General features: G+C 37.3%; 1 protein-coding gene across 2 annotated transcripts in view; it reads right to left on the reverse strand.

The window, feature by feature from the left end:
• Positions 1–15,574: 15,574 nt before the first annotated feature.
• The window catches only part of CTSS (cathepsin S), a 28,801-nt gene continuing 27,338 nt past the window's right edge, over positions 15,575–17,037 (reverse strand). Inside the window, exon 9 of one of the 2 annotated variants that reach the window (XM_059901566.1) lies at positions 15,575–15,971. In XM_059901566.1, the coding sequence (XP_059757549.1) occupies positions 15,872–15,971 (100 nt within the window). In that variant the 3' untranslated portion in view covers positions 15,575–15,871. The remainder of the gene's footprint in view (positions 15,972–17,037) is intronic. The other variant, XM_059901559.1, reaches the window with a different exon arrangement.

Here is a 17,037-nt window from a genome sequence, read left to right on the forward strand (position 1 = left end):
CCTCTGATAAAGTATTTTCTTTAATTCAACCTTGTGACACAAATACAAGCTTTAACTTCAGATCTTATTTTTGTCACTAATTTGGTTTATTATATGTAAAGTCAGAAAGAATTTTATGTGACCAAATGACAGGATGTTTTTTAACTTAAAATGGAATCTTTGAAAACAGATTCATTTTGCTATAGAACTCTTTTGAGTAAAGTGCTAATTTTAAACCCTTTGACTAGCAACCCTCACATAAAAGGGTTATTAAGAAAGCTCTTTAAAAGACCTTTTTAAAAAAGCAAAATCTTCTATTTTTCTTCACAGTATTCAAACATTGACAACATTGCACAAGTAGGTAATGAAAAACTACCCCTGCCAAATCCTTTAAAATAATCTTTTAATCTTTGTTTTAAATTTGTAGTTTCAAAATGACCAAATCAGGTTAACTTTCCTCCCCGGAACTTGAGCATGGCTCTGGATATAACACATTGTCTTATTCTGTGGAACAACAATAAAAGAACAACAGAAAATATTCTAGATATTTTGGACTGATTTTGATTTCTCAATTCTTTGATATTTTGAAATAAGTTTCGATATTTTTGGTTCCAATTTTATCTTTCTTAACCAGACAATTCATCTAGAAGACTTCACAGAAGAGTCTATTTACTGTAAACATTTAAATTTATCCTGATAATTCTGGACCAGAGGCCAGAACTCACCTATTCTCAAGAACCTCTGTGAAAAATAAGTAGGTACACATTTTCCCCCTCCCCCGAATGTTTCGCCGTTAAGACGTTAAGAAACTTAAAAGTAGGTGGGAGGTAACAGGAAAAGACATTAAAAAGCAAAAGAATAAAAGAAAAGGGAAAGAAAGGAAATAAAGAAAACAAACATGTATTACGTAACGTCTGAGGGTCCGGCGGCAGCGACCAGGAGAGAGGCACGACGTGGCACGCGCTTTGCCCAATGCGCTTGCGCCTTCCTTCAACGGTAGCCAGCGGAGACGAGACAGTAGCCTTTTGACCTTTGGTCGGGGTCACCTTTCCCGCCAAGAGCAGCGCAAGGTGCGCTGGGAACCCCGAGAGCCTGAAGGACTCGTCTCAGCCAGAAAAGCCGCATATCAGCGGGGGAAGGTTAATTGCATGTGCTAAGCATTCCCGATATACATAGCCGTCTTACAGTGACCAAAGTGTTCTCAACGGCCATTTAATTAGTCAAATTAATTTCTGATTATTTTCTAACTTTTGATTTTGTTATTGGATCTACCACATACTGCATTCACGCTTCACAGTTCCTGTGTCTTCAGGAAACCAGCTGCCCTAGCAGTCTCCTACCTAGATGTTTCCACTGTGCTATGTCTGTGGGGACAGTGTTAGCTTTACTGTAATTAATGTCTCATTTAGAAGCAAAATAATAAACTCAGAGCTGGTAGGTAGTTGGAGATTGTCTAGTAATACAAACTTCTTAGTTTGCAGATTGTTATATATGCAAATAAGTTGTGTTAGTAGTGTAGACATATATTAATTACTCATAAACTTTGGTATGTCTGCATTACCAGTTAGAAAACAGCCACCCCAGATATGAAAAGATTTTCCCAGAGTCAATTAGGAGAGGAATGAAGACCAGAACCCTGTTTTCAGGGTCAAAAATAGTGAAAATCCCCTGGTCTATTTATTTTGCTTCATATTTCCCTTACACTTAAAGTTTTGTAAATAATTAAACAGAAACCTCAATTAAATAGAGTTGGGAGATCAGAATGGGGAGTTCTCATGCCCTGAGAGGGAGCAGAGTCCAATAGGAAGGACTCCAAAGAGTACTTCCCAGGACTTCTGCTGCCAGTGTCCTTGTCCCCACGGTGAGCCACAGCCGCCCTCTGCCTCTGCAGGAGACCCCCCAACACTAAGAGGTAGGTCTGGTTCAGTCTCCTATGGGGTCACTGCTCCTTCCCTTGGATCCCAATGCACGCACTACTTTGTGTGTGCCCTCCAAGAGTGGAGTCTCTGTTTCCCCCAGTCCTGTCGAAGTCCTGCAGTCAAATCCCACTAGGCTTCGAAGTCTGATTCTCTAGGAATTCCTCCTCCCGTTGCCGGATCCGCAGGTTGGGAAGTCTGACGTGGGGCTCAGAACCTTCACTCCAGTGGGTGGACTTATGTGGTATAATTGTTCTCCAGTTTGTGAGTCACCCACCCAGTGGTTATGGGATTTGATTTTATTGTGATTGCGTACCTCCTACCGTTTCATTGCGGCTTCTCCTTTGTCTTTGGATGTGGGGTATCTTTTTTGGTGAGTTCCAGTGTCTTCCTGTGGATGACTGTTCACCAGTTAGTTGTGATTCTGGTGTTCTCGCAAGAGGGAGTCTCTTATATGTTGGTTTTTTTTTTTAATTTAATTTAATTTATTTTTTTATACAGCAGGGTTTAAAAAAATTTTTTTAAATTTAATTTTATTTATTTTTTTGTACAGCAGGTCCTTATTAGTCATCAATTTTATACACATCAGTGTATACATGTCAATCCCAATCTCCCAATTCATCACACCACCACCCCCACCACCACCCCCACCCCCCACGGCTTTCCCCCCTTGGTGTCCATACGTTTGTTCTCTACATCTGTGTCTCAATTTCTGCCCTGCAAACCGGTTCATCTGTACCATTTTTCTAGGTTCCACATATATGTGTTAATATATGATATTTGTTTTTCTCTTTCTGATTTACTTCACTCTGCATGACAGTCTCTACAAATGACCCAATTTCATTCCTTTTTATGGCTGAGTAATATTCTATTGTATATATGTACCACATCTTCTTTATCCATTCACCTGTTGATGGGCATTTAGGTTGCTTCCATGACCTGGCTATTGTAAATAGTGCTGCAATGAACATTGGGGTGCATGTGTCTTTTTGAATTATGGTTTTCTCTGGGTATATGCCCAGTAGTGGGATTGCTGGGTCATATGGTAGTTCTATTTTTAGTTTTTTAAGGAACCTCCATACTGTTCTCCATAGTGGCTGTATCACTTTACATTCCTACCAACAGTGTAGGAGGATTACCTTTTCTCCACACCCTCTCCAGCATTTGTTGTTTGTAGATTTTCTGATGATGCCCATTCTAACTGGTGTGAGGTGATACCTCATTGTAGTTTTGATTTGCATTTCTCTAATAATTAGTGATGTTGAGCAGTTTTTCATGTGCTTATTGGACATCTGTATGTCTTCTTTGGAGAAATGTCTATTTAGCTCTTCTGCCCACTTTTGGATTGGGTTGTCTGTTTTTTTAATATTGAGCTGCATGCACTGTTTATATATTTTGGAGATTAATCCTTTGTTGATTCATTTGCAAATATTTTCTCCCATTCTGAGGGTTGTCTTTTCATCTTGTTTGTAGTTTCCTTTGCTTTGCAAAAGCTTTGAAGTTTCATTAGGTCCCATTTGTTTATTTTTGTTTTTATTTCCATTATTCTAAGAGGTGGATCAAAAAAGATCTTGCTGTGATTTATGTCAAAGAGTGTTCTTCCTATGTTTTCCTCTAAGAGTTTTATAGTGTCCAGTCTTACATCTACGTCTTAATCCATTTTGAGTTTATTTTTGTTTTTGGTGTTAGGGAGTGTCCTAATTTCATTCTTTTACATGTAGTTGTCCAGTTTTCCCAGCACCACTTATTGAAGAGACTGTCTTTTCTCCATTGTATATCCTTGCCTCCTTTGTCATAGATTAGTTGACCATAGGTGCATGGGTTTATCTCTGGGCTTTCTATCCTGTTCCATTGATCTATATTTCTGTTTTTGTGCCAGTACCATATTGTCTTAGTTACTGTAGCTTTGTAGTATAGGGTGAAGTCAGGGAGTCTGATTCCTCCAGCTCCATTTTCTTCCCTCAAGACTGCTTTGGCTATTCGGGGTCCGAATAGCCCCAAAGAGTCTTATATGTTTTTAATGGCATTGTCCAGTGGACTCCTAGTTCCGGAATGTTTAAGTCCTCTTGTTTCTTTACCTTTTTTTTATCCAGTTAAAAGTTTTGTCAACTTCTATGGTGTCTCCCAGATTTGCTCTTTGTTTTTGATTTGTTTGTAAATTTTTTCCTTTTTTTCACAGTTACAAAATTTGTCCAGGGTTTTAGCACCACGCGTATACTTGCTGTAATACCTTCAAGCTAGTATTCTTCTTTTTATTTTCTTCAAATCATCCTATATAGTTTCCAGAGTAAGACTTTTTTAAAATTTCTTTTTTGATTTAACATTTTTATTTTATTTTATTTTTTGTATAAACTATTTTATTTTTTAAAAAAGGCTTCTTATTTCTGTAAGTTTGAAATTACTTATGGCTAAAAATTTCTCCTTATGTTAGACATACAATAAAGATTTTTGTTAAATATTTCATTATTCTACTTACTAGTTCAGAGTTTCTTCACCTGGGATCCACGGATTCCTAAAGGATCCATGGATATAATTCAGAAAATCTGTGGATTTTTATGGGGAAAACAATAACATCTTTATTTTCATTAACCTCTAACTGAAAGCATTTCCTTCAATTCTGAACATAGTTCATAAACCACAGTAATATTAGCAATACTTGTAATTCTATCACCCAAAGAAAACTCAGATATTTTTGTATCACATTACAGTTTTTTCAGGTATCTTCAAATATCATTTATACTTGTCACTATTTCAAATTTAAGATAGTTATTAACTCTTGTTATTTAATGCATTTTTAAAGAAGCATGTTTATGATGAACTTCCCAGTATCCTTCTCAGTGATGTAAGTTGCTAAGCCAAGTGTTATTTTAGCCATGGTTGTGCCTCCAGTTTATGTAAAACATACACACGTCACTTAACCCTGTTTGTGGATGAAATGTCTATATCTTGAGTATATCAAGAAAAATAAAGGTGAAAGCATTCTTGAAAAAAAAAGAAACATGTTTATTACTATAACACAAAGTTATATTTAAAAATTTTAATAACTGTATTTCAATATAATCAGCATCCTTTGTAATTCTATGCGTTTTATTTTATGGATTTAAAAACATTATTCTGAGAAGGTGTCCATAGGCTTAATGAGACTGACAAAGGTTAAGAACCTATGTTTTTGTTCCATTTACAGTGCTTGAAAAATTGTGGGCGAAATAAAAATTAAAGAATAATCAACTAAATACTTTTTATTTTAATTTAATTTAATTAATTTATTTATTTTGTCTGCATTGGGTCTCCGCTGTGGTGCACGGGCTTTCTCTAGTTGTGGCTAGTGGGGGCTACTCTTCGTTTTGGTGTGTGGGCTTCTCATTGCAGTGGCTTCTCTTGTTGCGGGGCATGGGCTGTAGGTGCACGAGCTTCAGTAGTTGTGGCACGTGGGCTCAGTAGTTGTGGCACACGGGCTTGGTTGCTCCACGGCGTGTGGGATCTTACCAGACCAGGGATTGAACCCGTGTGCTCTGTGTTGGCAGGCAGATTCTTAACCACTGTGCCACCAGGGAAGTCCAACTAAATACTTTTTAACTACAATGTTTCTCTACACTTTTGATGATATTCATATATTATTACCATGTTTTTATAGTGAGCAATTCTTGTTCTTTAAAATGTACTTTGTGGAAAGGGAACCAAAGATAGTAAAATTAGTTTAAGTTCAGTTTAAGATATATTAATGACATCATCCCATACATTTTTCATGTCATAGACATGAACTTATAAAATTTAAAATTCCTGCTACCTCTTCAGAACCTGTCTACTAATCTAGAGCAGTTGTGAGGAATATCAATCTGAATTACTCATAAAAATATGAGTAATGGAATATTTTTAAAGAAATGCAGTTTGGTTATTTTTTCAGGTTGACTAATAATTTGTCCCCAGAAGGTACTGGCCAATTGCTAATGACTAGGTAAAAATACTTTGAATTAGTATAATTATTGTTGATCATTAAAATAATTATTACAAAGCGCTTGAAAACAGATTGTCTCTTTAGCATGTGTCTACTTTGACATCATTTATTTAAAAACATTTACTGAATCCTTTTATGTGAAAAGATACAATCTCAGGACATGAATAACCTAATAGTTTCTTCCATTAAACTTGCCATAGCGTGCAGTGGTTAAGAATCCACCTGCCAATGCAGGGGACATGGGTTCAAGCCCTGGGACGGGAAGATCCCACGTGTCGTGGAGCAACTAAGCCCGTGCGCCACAACTACTGAGCCTGTGTGCCTACAGCCCGTGCTCCATAACAAAGAGAAGCCACCACAATGGGAAGCCTGCGCACCACAACGAAAGGGTAGCCCCTGCTTGCTGCAACTAGAGAAAGCCTGCGTGCAGCAACGAAGACCCAATGCAGTCAAAAATAAATAAATAAATAAATGTATTTTAAAAAAAGTTGCCATAGCATGTGATGTATCACATTGATTGATTTGTGTATATTGAAGAATCCTTGCATCCCTGGGATAAATCCCACTTGATCATGGTATATGATCCTTTTAATATGTTCTTGGATTCTGTTTGCTAGTATTTTGTTCAGGATTTTTGCATCTGTGTTCATCAGTTATATTGGTCTATAATTTTCTTTTTTTGTGATGTCTTTTTCTGGTTTTGGTATCAGGGTGATGGTGGCTTTATAGAATGACTTTGGGAGTGTTTCTCCCTCTGCAATTTTTTGGAAGAGTTTGAGAAGGATCAGTGTTAGCTCTTCTCTAAATGTTTGATAGAATTCACCTGTGAAGCCATCTGGTCCTGGAATTTTGTTTGTTGGAAGATGTTTAATCACAGTTTCAATTTCATTACTTGTGATAGGTCTGTTTACATATACACATTTTTAAGATATATATATATATTTTTTTTAATGCTTTTCTTTTTTTTTTAAATTTATTTTATTTATTTTTTTGGCTGCGTTGGCTCTTTGTTGTTGCATGCGGGCCCTCCCCAGTTGCGGCGAGCGGGGGCCATTCCTCCCTGCGGTGGGTGGGGCCCCCATTACAGTGGCCTCCCCTGTTGTGGAGCACAGGCTCCAGGCACGTGGGCCTCAGTAGTTGTGTCATGCAGGCTCAGTAGTTGTGGCGCACAGGCCTAGCCACTCCGCGGCATGTGGGATCTTCCCGGACCAGGGCTCAAACCTGTGTCCCCTGCATTAGCAGGAGGACTCTTAACTACTGCGCCACCAGGGAAGCCCTGTTTATATTTTCTAATTCTTCCTGGTTCAGTCTTGGAAAACTGTACCTTTCCGAGAATTTGTCCATTTCTTCATGGTTGTCCATTTTATTGGCATATAGTTGTTTGTAGTAGTCTCTTATAATCCTTTGTATTTCTGCAGTGTCAGTTGTGATTTCTTCTTTTTCATTTCTAATTTTATTGATTTGCATCCTCTCCCTTTTTTTTCTTGAAGATTCTGGCTAAGGGTTTATCAATTTTGTTTATCTTCTCAAAGAAGCAGCTTTTAGTTGTATTGATCTTTGCTATTGTTTTCTTCGTTTCCATTTCATTTATTTATTCTCTGATCTTTATGATTTCTTTCCTTCTACTGACTTTGGGTTTTCTTTGTTCTTCTTTCTCTAGTTGTTTTAAGTGTAGGGTTAGATAGTTTATTTGAGATTTTTCTTGTTTCTTGAGGTGAGATTGAATTGCTATAAACTTCCCTGTTAGAACTGCTTTTGCTGCATCCCATAGATTTTGGGTCATTGTGTTTTCATTGTTATTTGTTTCTATGTATTTTTTTATTTCTTCTTTGATTCCTTCAGTGATCTCTTGGTTATGTAGTAGGGCACTGTTTGGCCTCCATGTATTTGTGTTTTTTACAGTTTTTTTCCTGTAATTGATTTCCAATCTCATAGCGTTGTGGTCAGAAAAGATGCTTGATACAACTTCAATTTTCTTAAATTTTCCGAGGCTTGATTTGTGACACAAGATGTGATCTATACTGGAGAATGTTCCATGTGCACTTGAGAAGAAAGTGTATTCTGCCACTTTGGGTGGAATGTTCTATAAATACCAGTTAAATCTATCTGGTCTATTGTGTCATTTAAAGCTTGTGTTTCCTTATTTATTTTCTGTTTGGATGATCTGTCCATTGGTGTAAGTGGGTCCCCTACTATTATTGTGTTACTGTCGATTTCTCCTTTCATGGTTGTTAGCATTTGCCTTATGTATTGAGGTGCTCCTATGTTGGGTGCATAAACATTTATAATTGTTATATCTTCTTCTTGGATTGATCCCTTGATCATTATGTAGTGTCCCTCCTTATCCATTGTAACAGTCTTTATTTTAAAGTTTCTTTTATCTGATACGAGTATTGCTACTCAGCTTTCTTTTGATTTCCATTTGCATGGAATATCTTTTTCCATCCCTTCACTTTCAGTCTGTATGTGTCCCTAGGTCTGAAGTGGGTCTCTTGTAGACAGCATATATATGGGTCTTGTTTTTGTATCCATTCAGCCAGTCTGTGTCTTTTGGTTGGGGCATTTAATCCATTTACATTCAAGGTTATTATCCATATGTATGTTCCTATTATCATTTTCTTAGTTGTTTTGGGTTTGTTTTTGTGGGTCTTTTTCATCTCTTGTGTTTCCAGACTAGAGAAGTTTCTTTAGCATTTGTGGTAAAGCTCGTTTGGTGGTGCTGAATTCTCTTAGTTTTTGCTTGTCTGAAAAACTTTTGATTTCTCCATCGAATCTGAATGAGATCCTTGCTGGGTAGAGTAATCTTGGTTGTAGGTTTTTTTCTTTCATCACTTTAAGTATATCCTGCCACTCCCTTCTGACCTGCAGAGTTTCTGCTGAAATATCAGCTGATAACGTTATGGAGATTCCTTTGTATGTTACTTTTTGTTTTATCCTTGCTGCTTTTAATACTTTTTCTTTGAATTTAATTTTTATTAGTTTGATTAATATGTGTCTTGGTGTGTTTTTCCTAGGGTTTATCCTGTATGGGATTCTCTGTGCTTCCTGGACTTGGGTAACTATTTCCTTTCCCAGGTTAGGGAATTTTTCACCTATAATCTCTTGAAATATTTTTCAGACCCTTTCTTTTTCTCTTCTTCTTCTGGGACCCCTATAATTCGAATGTTCGTGCGTTTAGTGTTGTCCCAGAGGTCTCTGAGATTGTCTTTAATTCTTTTCATTATTTTTTCTTTATTCTGCTCCTCAGCAGTTATTTCCACCATTTTGTCTTCCAGCTCACTTATTGATTCTTCTGCCTCAGTTATTCTGTTATTGATTCCTTCTAGTGTATTTTCGTTTCAGTTTTTGTGTTGTTCATCTCAGTTTGTTTGTTCTTTAGTTCTTCTAGATGTTTGTTAAACATTTCTTGTATTTTCTCAATCTGTGCCTCCATTTTATTTCTGAGATTGTGGGTCATCTTTACTATCATTACTCTGAATTGTTTTTCAGGTAGATTGCCTATTACCTCTTCATTTATTTGGTCTTGTAGGTTTTTACCTTACTCCTTCATCTGTAACATATTTTTTTTTCCAATCTCATTTTTCTTTCTTTCTTTCTTTTTTCTTTTATGAGTGGGATTGTGTTCCTCTCTTCCTGGTTGTTTGGCCTGAGGCTTCCAACACTGGAGTTTGTAAGCTGTTGGGAAGAGCTGGGTCTTGGTGCAGAGATGAGGACCTCCTTGAGACCTCACTCTGATGAATAGTCCCTGGGATCTGAAGTTCTCTGTTAGTCCAGTGTTTCAGACACAGAGCTCCCACCACAGGAGCTTCGGCCCCACCCCCAGCTCATGAACCAAGATCCTGCAAGCTGTGTGGGGCAGCAAAAAAAAAAAGAGAACGATACCAAAGTAAAAAACAAAATTAGACTAGGAAACTAACAGATATGTTAGAAACAATATAAAAATAAAAATATAGATGAATCAAAAACCAGGAGGTAAAACAGTACCACAACAGTAAAAAAGAGGAGGAGGGAAAAAAAAAAGGGGGGGAAAGGCTTGGCTGTGGAGGGCAGGGCCTAAGCAAGGGTGAGGTTTGGGTGGTGGGCGGGGCCTATGCTTAGGACCCACAAGGCTGGAAAAGGGGCTAGGGGCTGTGGGGGGGTGGGGCATAGGCTCAACAGGAACAGAAGGGGCCCAGGTGTATCCCCCACCCCTGGTCTCAGAGGGTGGGGGACCTCACCTGGGAGCCCAGCAGGCTTCTTGGGCTCGAGTGGGCGGGGCAAACACCCTCCACTCCTCTCCTGCTCCTCCCAGAGGGCCCCTTCTGCCTGCCTCTCCTGATCTCCTCAGCCTCCCTCTTATGCCCCTAGGACCCACGCGGCCTGGAGGAGGCTTTGGAGGGAAGACTGATATCACTGATGAATATAGATGCAAAAATCCTCAACAAAATACTAACAAACAGAATCCAACAACACATTAAAAGGATCATTCACCATGATCAAGTGGGATTTATCCCAGGGATGCAAGGATTCTTCAATATATGTAAATCAGTCAATGTGATACACCACACTAACAGATTAAGGAATAGAAACCATATGATCATCTCAATAGATGCAGAAAAAGCTTTTGACAAAATTCAACATGAATTTATGACAAAAACTCTCCAGAAAATGGGCATAGAGGGAACCTACCTCAACATAATAAAGGCCATATATGACAAACCCACAGCAAGCATCATACTCAATGGTGAAAAACTGAAAGCATTTCCACTAAGATCAGGAACAAGACAAGGATGTCAGCTCTCGCCACTCTTATTCAGCATAGTTTTGGAAGTCTTATCCACGGCAATCAGAGAAGAAAAAGAAATAAAAGGAATACAAATTGGAAAAGAAATAAAACTGTCACTGTTTGCAGATGACATGATACTATACATAGAAAATCCTAAAGATGCCACCAGAAAACTACTAGAGCTAATCAATGAATTTGGTAAGGTTTCAGGATACGAAATTAATGCACAGAAATCTCTTGCATTCCTATACACTAATGATGAAAAATCTGAAAGAGAAATTAAGGAAACAATCCCATTTACCATCGCAACAAAAAGAATAAAATACCTAGGAATAAACCCACCTAAGGAAGTGAAAGACTTGTACTCAGAAAACTATAAAACACTGATGAAAGAAATCAAAGATGACATAAACAGATGGAGAAATATACCATGTTCTTGGAATGGAAGAGTCAGTATTGTGAAAATGACTATACTACCCAATGCAATCCCTATCAAACTATGGCATTCTTCACAGAATTCTTTGGTATTCTTCAGAGAATTAGAACAAAAAATTTTACAATTCGTATGGAAACACAAAAGACCCCGAATAGCCAAAGCAATCTTGAGAAAGAAAAACGGAATTGGAGGAATCAGACTCCCCAACTTCAAACTAGACCACAAAGCTACAGTAATCAAGACAGTATGGTACTGGCACAGAAATAGAAATATAGATCAATGGTATAGGTTAGAATGCCCAGAGATAAACCCATGCACATATGGTCACCTAATTTATGACAAAGGAGGCATGAACATACAATGGAGAAAAGACAGCCTCTTCAATAAGTGGTGCTGGGAAACCTGGATGGCTACATGTAAAAGAATGAAATTAGAACACTTCCTAACACCATACACAAAAATAAACTCAAAATGGATTAAAGACCTAAATGTAAGACTGGACACTGTAAAACACTTAGAGGAAAACATAGGAAAAACACTCTTTGACATAAATCACAGCAAGATCTTTTTTGACCCACCTCCTAGAGTAATGGAAATAAAAACAAAAAATAAACAAATGGGACCTCATGAAACTTAAAAGCTTTTGCACAGCAAAGGAAACCATAAACAAGACAAAAGACAACCCTCAGAGTGGGAGAAAATATTTGCACATGAAACAACAGACAAAGGATTAATCTCCAAAATATATAAACAGCTCATTCAGCTCAATATTAAAGAAACAAACACCCCAATCCAAAAATGGGCAGAAGACCTAAATAAACATTTCTCCAAAGAAGACATACAGACGGCCACGAAGCACATGAAAAGATGCTCAACATCACTAATTATTAGAGAAAAGCAAATCAAAACTACAATGAGGTATCACCTCACACCAGTTAGAATGGGCATCATCAGAAAATCTACAAACAACAAATGCTGGAGAGGGTGTGGAGAAAAGGGAACCCTCTTGCACTGTTGGTGGGAATGTAAATTGATACAGCCACTATGGAGAACAATATGGAGGTTCCTTAAAAAACTAAAAATAGAATTACCATATGACCCAGCAATCCCACTACTGGGCATATACCCAGAGAAAACCGTAATTCAAAAAGACACATGCACCCGAATGTTCATTGCAGCACTATTTACAATAGCCAGGTCATGGAAGCAACCTAAATGCCCATCAACGGACGAATGGATAAAGAAGTTGTGGTACATATATACAATGGAATATTACTCAGCCATAAAAAGGAACGAAATTGAGTCATTTGTTGAGAAGTGGATGGATCTAGAGACTGTCATACAGAGTGAAGTAAGTCAGAAAGAGAAAAACAAATATCGTATATTAACGCATGTATGTGGAACCTAGAAAAATGGTACAGATGAGCCGGTTTGCAGGGCAGAAGTTGAGACACAGATGTAGAGAACAGACATATGGACACCAAGGGGGGAAAACTGCGGTGGGGTGGGGATGGTGGTGTGCTGAATTGGGCGATTGGGATTGACATGTATACACTGATGTGTATGAAATTGATGACTAATAAGAACCTGCAGTATAAAAAAACAAACAAACAAAACAACTAAACTTTCATTGGGTTATTTGTATGGAAATATGTTAATATAAATGTTTCAGACATTACATGAAATTTCTAAAAATCTTATATGTTCTGGTATAATGTTATAAGGAATAATCCTAGTTATTACTTTAAAATGTATATCTCAAAAATAACTAATTTTCTTGTCAACTGCATTATTATGAACTTTCATCAAATCTTTAACAGTGGTCATTTTTAAGTCTTTTGTCCTTTACAGACAGTTCTGGGTGTACTCTGATGCTTTTGCAAATATGTTCCTATAAAAGGGTTTCATCTTCAAGAAATTCAAGGAAAAGACTCTGACAAGTACAGGTTTCTGGTAACTGACTGTACTGCTGAACTGAATGAATAAGCATTTTCAGAACTCTAATGAAAAACTGATGAAGTCATAAAAGTGCTAACAAAAGATCAAGATAAAAAAAATATTAATTACATGGGACTGAGTGAACTGATGAGGATGAGTATAATTTTTGTGACTTTCTGTTTGAATTAAAAAAAAAAAATCCCACAAGGACTCAGAGGCAAAGAATATACAAAACAATTTTCACTGCAAAGTAAAGGAGCTGTTACAGTGGAGGATTACTGGACTGAATGTCAATATTATGACATAGTATGAGTGTGTTTCTTGTTTGGTAATTGCAATCATTGTTCCTTTTGTTGTGGTCATCCATGTACAATGCTTGGTGTCAGTCTATTTATCTCTTGTAAAAATAAAATACAGTGTGTGTGTGTGAAAAAAAAAAAAAGAAATTAGAACACTTCCTAACACCATACACAAAAATAAACTCAAAATGGATCAAAGACCTAAATGTAAGACTGGACACTATAAAACTCTTAGAGGAAAACATAGGAAAAACACTCTTTGACATAAATCACAGCAAGATCTTTTTTGACCCACCTCCTAGAGTAATGGAAATAAAAACAAAAAATAAACAAATGGGACCTCATGAAACTTAAAAGCTTTTGCACAGCAAAGGAAACCATAAACAAGACAAAAGACAACCCTCAGAGTGGGAGAAAATATTTGCAAATGAAGCAACAGACAAAGGATTAATCTCCAAAATATACAAACAGCTCATGGAGCTCAATATCAAAAAAACAAACAATCCAATTAAAAAATGGGTAGAAGACGTAAATAGACATTTCTCCAAGGAAGACATACAGATGGCCAAGAGGCACATGAAAAGATGCTCAGCATCACTAATTATTAGAGAAATGCAATTCAAAACTACAATGAGGTATCACCTAACGCTGGTCAGGTGGCCATTATCAAAAAATCTAGAAACAATAAATGCTGGAAAGGTTGTGGTGAAAAGGGAATCTTCCTGCACTGTTGGTGAGAATGTAAATTGATACAACCGCTATGGAAAACAGTATGGAGCTTCCTTTAAAAACTAAAAATAGAACTACCATATGACCCAGCAATCCCACTACTCGGCATATACCCAGAGAAAACCATAATTCAAAAAGATACATGCACCCCAATGTTCATTGCAGCACTATTTACAGTAGCCAGGACATGGAACCAACCTAAATGTCCATCCACAGATGAATGGATAAAGAGGGTGTGGCACATATATTCAATGGAATATTACTCAGCCATAAAAATAAATGAAATTGAGTTATTTGTAGTGAGGTGGATGGACCTAGAGTCTGTCATACAGAGTGAAGTAAGTCAGAAAGAGAAAAACAAATACCATATGCTAATGCATATATATGGAATATTTAAAAAAATGGTACTGATGAACCTAGTTGCAGGGCAGGAATAAAGATGTAGACATAGATAATGGACTTGAGGACACGGGGTGGGAGGGGGAAGCTGGGGCGAAGTGAGAATAGCATCGACATATATGCACTACCAAATATAAAGTAGTTAGCTAGTGGGAAGAAGCAGCATAGCACAGGGAGATCAGCTCAGTGCTTTGCGATGTCCTAGAGGGGTGGGATAGGGAGGGTGGGAGGGAGGTTCAAGAGAGTGGGAATATGGGGACATATGTATGCATATGGCTGATTCATTTTGGTGTACAACAGAAACTAACACAGTATTGTGAAGCAATTATACTCCGTTAAAGATCTATTAAAAAAAAGTTGCCATAGCATATCACCAGCATACTACAATTTAGATTTTCATGATAGATTATAATAGTTACCTAAGAATAAGGAAAGAATGGTATGTGGTTGATCTCGGGTGGCCTCGGCCTGCAACGGCTTGAAGCAGGGTTTTGGTTCCCGGCCAGTGATTGAGGTTGGGTCGCAGTGGTGAGGGCACCGAATCTTAGGCACTGTCAGTGAAAGGCCCGGGCCCTAAGGCTTTGCAGAAAAAGTATTCCCGCAAAGATGGAAAGTGGTGAAACAAGTATTAATTTGGAGAAAAAAGTACAGTACTTGTGGATAGACACACGAGCGGGTGCAGAAAGAGTCGCACCCTGGTGGCAGTTTAAATCACTTATATGTGGCATTTTTTCCAGGTTTCCTTTGGCAAATCATTTTGATTTGCCTGGTTCAAAGTCTGAATTTGGTATAGCTCAGGATTTTCCCATGTGTGCATGCACATCTCTTAGCCAAGATGGATTCTACCGAAGAGGTCTATGGGTAGATTTGGCCACTTGGCATCACTCTCCTTTTGACCTCCAAGGAGGCTTTCTGCGCATGTGTAGTTGGGGAGGTCTCCTGACTTCAGGAATGAGAAATATGTGGTCTCTTATCTTCTATCTGGGCAGGGCCCAGCCTCCTCTCTCAATTGTCCTGTTATTCCCTTGTCAGAGTATCAGTCCACAAGGAAAGAACTCAAACCATTTGCCCCGGGGGCCCATCTGTCTCCTGCCTCATGGTAATGATACAAAGTTGAAAAGGCAGTTATTTATTAAGCATCTATATGCCATCGAGGTTCAGCAGGATATCAGGGGACTTAAAAGGACAAATAAAATAAGACAATGACAAACATGACAGATTATCTCAGGTTGACCAATTTTCATAGTTATATCTATAGTACATTATTAATTTACTTAGCAAACTTTTCCCCAAGATTTGCAAAGTTAAAAAAGTAGATGAATCAAACTATATTTTCTGTTAGTACAGTAAGTATACATTGATCATGACACACATTTCTACTGGTTACAGCAGGTAAAAATAAATTGTGAGAAAGTGTTTCTTCTTTCTTGAATTGTTATAAAACAAAGAGGTCCTCTAGATTTCCGGGTAAGAGGGATAACTAGCAATCCCACAGTGATTTCCAATATTTCTTGCCATCCGTATATATCCTTGTTCACCAAAGTTGAGGCCCCAGCTTTAGAAAAAGAAGTAACACAAAATTACAAATGAATATAATCAAATCACATTATCGACTTTTTATCTCTTAGATTGCTTTTCTCCTAAAGAGATTATATATGAAAAGCTGTAAAATAAAGTTGGAACAAAATAATATAATAATTTCCCCAGGGCTTTTAGGCAATTTTCAAAGGATGGTTTGGTAGGTTTTAATGTTATATTAATGAATAGATTTAATACCTAAGGAAAACAATATAAGGTCCATCCTAAACCTTTAAATCCTCCTATTTCTGCAGGGAAAGAGTTTTATTATCCTTTCCAAGACCCCATCTTTAAGTGTTTTTGCATAATAGGATCATAGGTGATGATTTCCTGTCAAACTTCAATTTCTTTAGAGAGTGTCAATTAAGAAAGATTTTTTATAGACCACTATGGAAAAGGCACAGGGCAGGGGATTCTCAAAAAAGAGCAGCTCTCAAACACGTTTTTGACCTGGAAGTGGAGCTGAGATAAGGTAAGACTTGCTCATAGTTAAAGCTGTAAAAAATGGAATATGCTACCTTGGGAGAAGATGAGCTCCCTGGCACTGGAAGTGTTCAATTAGAGATTTACATAACTTGTCAGAGATGTTGCAGGGGGAATTCATGGGTCAGATAAGGGTTAGAGGAGATCAATGGTTCCTCACTTTTTCATTTCATGGACTTTGAGAATTTCAAAAAATTTTGCAGATTGACATAAGGTTACCAGTTTTTAAGTTAGCAAGTACAGACATTAAAAAAAACAAAACCCTTTATTATCACCATCAAATTGTAAAAGAAAGGACATTTTAACACCAAAAACAAAACTTAAGAGGACATAACCTCTAATTTAAGTATAGTCCTTTGAGACAAATAAATTTAGATCTATGAAAGATTTACCAAAATATTCTTTTTTCTCCCTTTTTCACATACTAGTGAAAAAATTGACAAAATTCTTGTAAGAGAAATGACTTGTCAAGTCTTTTATGATTGTGAGATTTTATAATTGTAGGTGTACAAATAATTATGAGGCAGAATTCATATTCTGTATGAATTGTGCTATAACTA

This window comes from Balaenoptera ricei, chromosome 1 (assembly GCF_028023285.1).
Source record: "Balaenoptera ricei isolate mBalRic1 chromosome 1, mBalRic1.hap2, whole genome shotgun sequence".
NCBI classification, from domain to species: Eukaryota; Metazoa; Chordata; class Mammalia; order Artiodactyla; family Balaenopteridae; genus Balaenoptera; species Balaenoptera ricei.